Source organism: Boleophthalmus pectinirostris, unplaced genomic scaffold (assembly GCF_026225935.1).
Source record: "Boleophthalmus pectinirostris isolate CB_2022bp ecotype Guang Dong unplaced genomic scaffold, ASM2622593v1 HiC_scaffold_8, whole genome shotgun sequence".
Taxonomy (NCBI): Eukaryota; Metazoa; Chordata; class Actinopteri; order Gobiiformes; family Gobiidae; genus Boleophthalmus; species Boleophthalmus pectinirostris.
This window is the reverse complement of record NW_026571515.1, coordinates 171,051-175,153: the sequence shown is the minus strand read 5'-3', so window position 1 is coordinate 175,153 and position 4,103 is coordinate 171,051. Positions and strand designations below refer to the sequence as shown.

The following is a 4,103-nucleotide window of genomic DNA, read 5'->3' as shown; positions in this document are numbered from 1 at the left end:
CTCACACACACACCCGACACACACACACACACACCTGACTCACACACCCGACACACACACACACCTGACACACACACCTGACACACACACACCCGACACACGACACACACACACACACACACACCACCCGACACACACACACACACACAACACACCCACACACCCACACACACACACCCACACACACACCACACACACCACACACACACACCCGACACACACACACCCACACACACACACCACACACCACACACACACCCGACACACACACACCTGACACACACACACCTTACTCACACACCCGACACACACACACCCAACACACACACCCGACACACACACCCACACACCTGACACACACACCCTGACTCACACACACCTGACTCACACACCCGACACACACACACCTGACTCACACACACGACACACACACACCCGACAAACACACACCTGACACACACACCTGACTCACACACCCGACACACACACACCCGACACACACACACACCCGACTCACACACACCTGACTCACACACCCGACACACATACACCCGACACACACACACCCGCACACACACACACCGACACACACACCCACACACACACCCGACACACACACCCGACACACACACACGACACACAACCGACTCACACACCAACACACACACACCCGACACACACACCCGACACACACACCCGACACACATACACCCGACACACACACCCGACACACACACCCGACTCACACACCCCACACACACACACCCGACTCACACACACCCGACACACACACACCCGACACACACACCCGACACACACACGACTCACACACCTGACACACACACACACCGACACACACACACACACGACACACACCCGACACACACACACCCGACACACACACACCCGACACACACACACACATACACCCGACACACACACCCGACACACATACACCCGACACACATACACCCGCCACACATACACCCGACACACACACACCCGACACACACACCCGACACACACACCCGACTCACACACCCGACACACACACTCGACTCACACACCTGACACACACACACGGACACACACACACCCGACACACACACCCGACACACACCCGACACACACACACACACACACACCGACACACACACACACACCCGACACACACACACACCACACACACACCTGACACACACACCCGACACACAACACACACACACACACCACACGACACACACCGACACACACACACCGACACACACACACACACACACCCGACACACACACACACCCGACACCCGACACACACACCCGACACACACACACACACACCCGACACACCACACACACACACCGACACACACACTCCCGACACACACACCGACACACACACACCCACACACACACACACACCTGACACACTTTTTTTTTTTTTTTTTTCAGGATTCCAACGTCCAGAACCACAAACTGGAGACGCTCCTCCTGCTGTCCCAGAGCGGCGACAGGGGCGACAGGGGCGACAGGGGCGGGTACAGGCCGCGTGCCGGGGGCTCGGCTCCGGCCTCGGTCTCAGGGGAGAGTCCCGGTGCGGCGGCGGCGGCGGCACTCCCCGGAGGAGGCGGGGCCTCGTGCTCGTGCGGCGGGTCCCCGGCGCGGTCGCTCGCCCGCAGCTCCACCTACACCAAACTGACGGAGGCGGCGCTCGCCCAGAGCTTCCCCTCAACACTTCGGCTCCATGTCGGCCCAAGGCACCGACGACAGCGGCTTCTGCGGCGCCGAGAACGCCCCGCCCACCCCGCTGGCCCGCCCACACCCGCGCCGAGCTGCTGCTGGAGGCGGCGTGTCTGTCCGAGGAGACCGCCTCCCTCCTCAGCGCCTACACCCAGACCTTCGCCTCGCTGCCCCCCTCCCTGCCCCCGTCCGTCGCCCACGCCCTCCCCCCGCCATACCAACAGCCCCGCCCCCTCCCGCACGCCTACTCCCAGACCCTCCCCCACTCCTTCCCCCGCAGCCACCCGTCTCACGCCCCCCTCCACGCGCCGCCCCACTCCTCCACCTGCGAGGGTCTGTGCGGAGGCGACCGCGCCGCCCTCGCCGGCCACGCCCCCCTGGCGGCCGCGTGCCGCTGCTCTCTGCCCGCCCTGAGCTGCGTGAGTCACCAGTGCCTGGCGCACCACCTGTTCCTGCACCCGCTGCGAGAGGCCGGCATCCAGACGGAGAGCTGCCCCGTGCCGGCGAGCGGCGCCTCCGACCTCGACACCATCGCCGAGGTCCGAACCTTCAGGTCCCAGGCCTGCAGCCCCACCTCCACCTGGACCTCGGACGACGCCGAAGAGTTAGGCTCCACCCACTCCCTCACCACCGCCACCGTCATGACCGTCGCCACCGAACCCGTCCTCCCGGCATCTGTCAGCGCAGGGCTGGTGCTCCCGAGGTCGGCCACCGTCGCCTGCTCCATGGAGGGCGTGGGCGAGGAGCAGAGGGAGGAGAGCAGAGGGAGGAGCAGGAGGAGCAGAGGGAGGAGCAGAGGGAGGAGCAGAGGGAGGAGCAGGAGGAGCAGAGGAGGAGCAGAGGGAGCGAGCGCCCGACAGTCCCGTAAACGAGGAGAGGGAGCAACAGAAACCAGAAGAACCTCAGATGTTCCACGGCGACCTCCAGCACGAGGACCTGGACCTGACCACGTGGACCACGGAGCTGGAGGTGGAAGAAGATCTGAGCTGCTCCGTCCTGTCACCCGACGAACCACAAACGACCCAACCACAGCCCTGCGCGTTCCCCCTCGGCGAGCTCCTCAACCTCGCCAAAGCCTCCGACCGCGACGACATCGACGGAGACGAGGAGGCAAGAGAGACAGGGGCAGAGGCAGGAGCAGGAGCAGAGGCAGGGGCAGAGGCAGGGGCAGAGACAGGGGCAGAGACAGGGAGCACACAGAGGGCAGAACCGTCAGAACCTTCAGAACCTTCAGAACCTTCAGAGTGTTCGGGCCCCGTGGAGAGGAGCTACTGGAGCAGGCACTTCCTGGTGGACCTCCTGGCGGTGGCGATCCCGGTGGTGCCCACGGTGGCCTGGTTGTGCCGGGGGCCGGTCAGAGACGCTCAGCCCATGTACCACTTCGGCTCGCTGCTCCGCGGCTGCTGCACCGTCGCCCTCCACTCGCTGCGGCGCGGCGGCGGGCTGCGCCACTACCCCGCCGGAGGGGGAGGGGGCGGGCACGTGTGAGGAGGGGCGGGGACAGGTGTGAAAGGGGGCGGGGCTGTGTGGACGCTCAGCTCTGGTCCCTCGTGTCTTCGTGTTTCTCCGTGGTCGCTGGTTCGATCGGCTGTCATTTTGTGGAGAAGATCTGATCTGTGGAACATCTTAAACATCTCAAACGTCTCGCACCTGGAAACGTCTCGCACCTGGAAACGTCTCGCACCTGGAAACGTCTCGCACCTGGAAACGTCTCGCACCTGGAAACGTCTCGCACCTGGAAACGTCTCGCACCTGGAAACGTCTCGCACCTGGAAACGTCTCACACCAAACAGTCAAACACCAATCAGACATTGGATTTCAGACTTTGGCATTTTTAAAGTGGCGAGGAGGACCAGAGGAGGTGGGGGCGTGGCTTGAGTCTGGGGGCGTGGCTTGAGTCTGGGGCGTGGCTTGAGTCTGGGGGCGTGGCTTGAGTCTGGGGGCGTGGTCGGAGGTTCTGTGTGTGGATGTCTGTCGATTTTAAACACGTCAGTGCAGAAAAACAGAAGAACTGAAAGACGAGACCTGATGATCGTCTCCTCCCAGTGTCTCCCCCTGGTGTCGAGTCTGGGCACTGCACGCCTGCTGTCCAAAGATTCACTGTTGTCTCTGTCCTCCTCTTTCGTTTCCTCTCCTCCCTCTTTCGTTTCCTCTCCTCCCTCTTTCGTTTCCTCTCCTCCGTCTGTTTTTCTCTGTCAATCACAGTGACTCCCTCCGTTTTTCCTCTGGAGTTTGTTTGAATTTTATTTTTTTTTTCTAAATTTCCTTAAATATAAAAAACATAAAATATAAATATAAAATATAAAGAACATTTAGATAATTTCATTGACAATCGTGATGCGACTGAGATGTGATTGGACGATTCA

The 4,103-nt window shown here is 61.2% G+C and overlaps 1 protein-coding gene across 1 annotated transcript in view; it reads left to right on the top strand.

Annotated features, from left to right (window-relative positions):
- LOC110153477 (serine/arginine repetitive matrix protein 2-like) overlaps nucleotides 1–3,353 on the top strand; it is a 16,531-nt gene extending 13,178 nt beyond the window's left edge. The window contains 3 exon segments of the mRNA XM_055165533.1: nucleotides 1,450–1,710; nucleotides 1,755–2,879; nucleotides 2,881–3,353. Coding sequence (XP_055021508.1) covers nucleotides 1,450–1,710; nucleotides 1,755–2,879; nucleotides 2,881–3,225 — 1,731 coding nt within the window. The 3' untranslated portion in view covers nucleotides 3,226–3,353.
- Nucleotides 3,354–4,103: the final 750 nt, after the last annotated feature.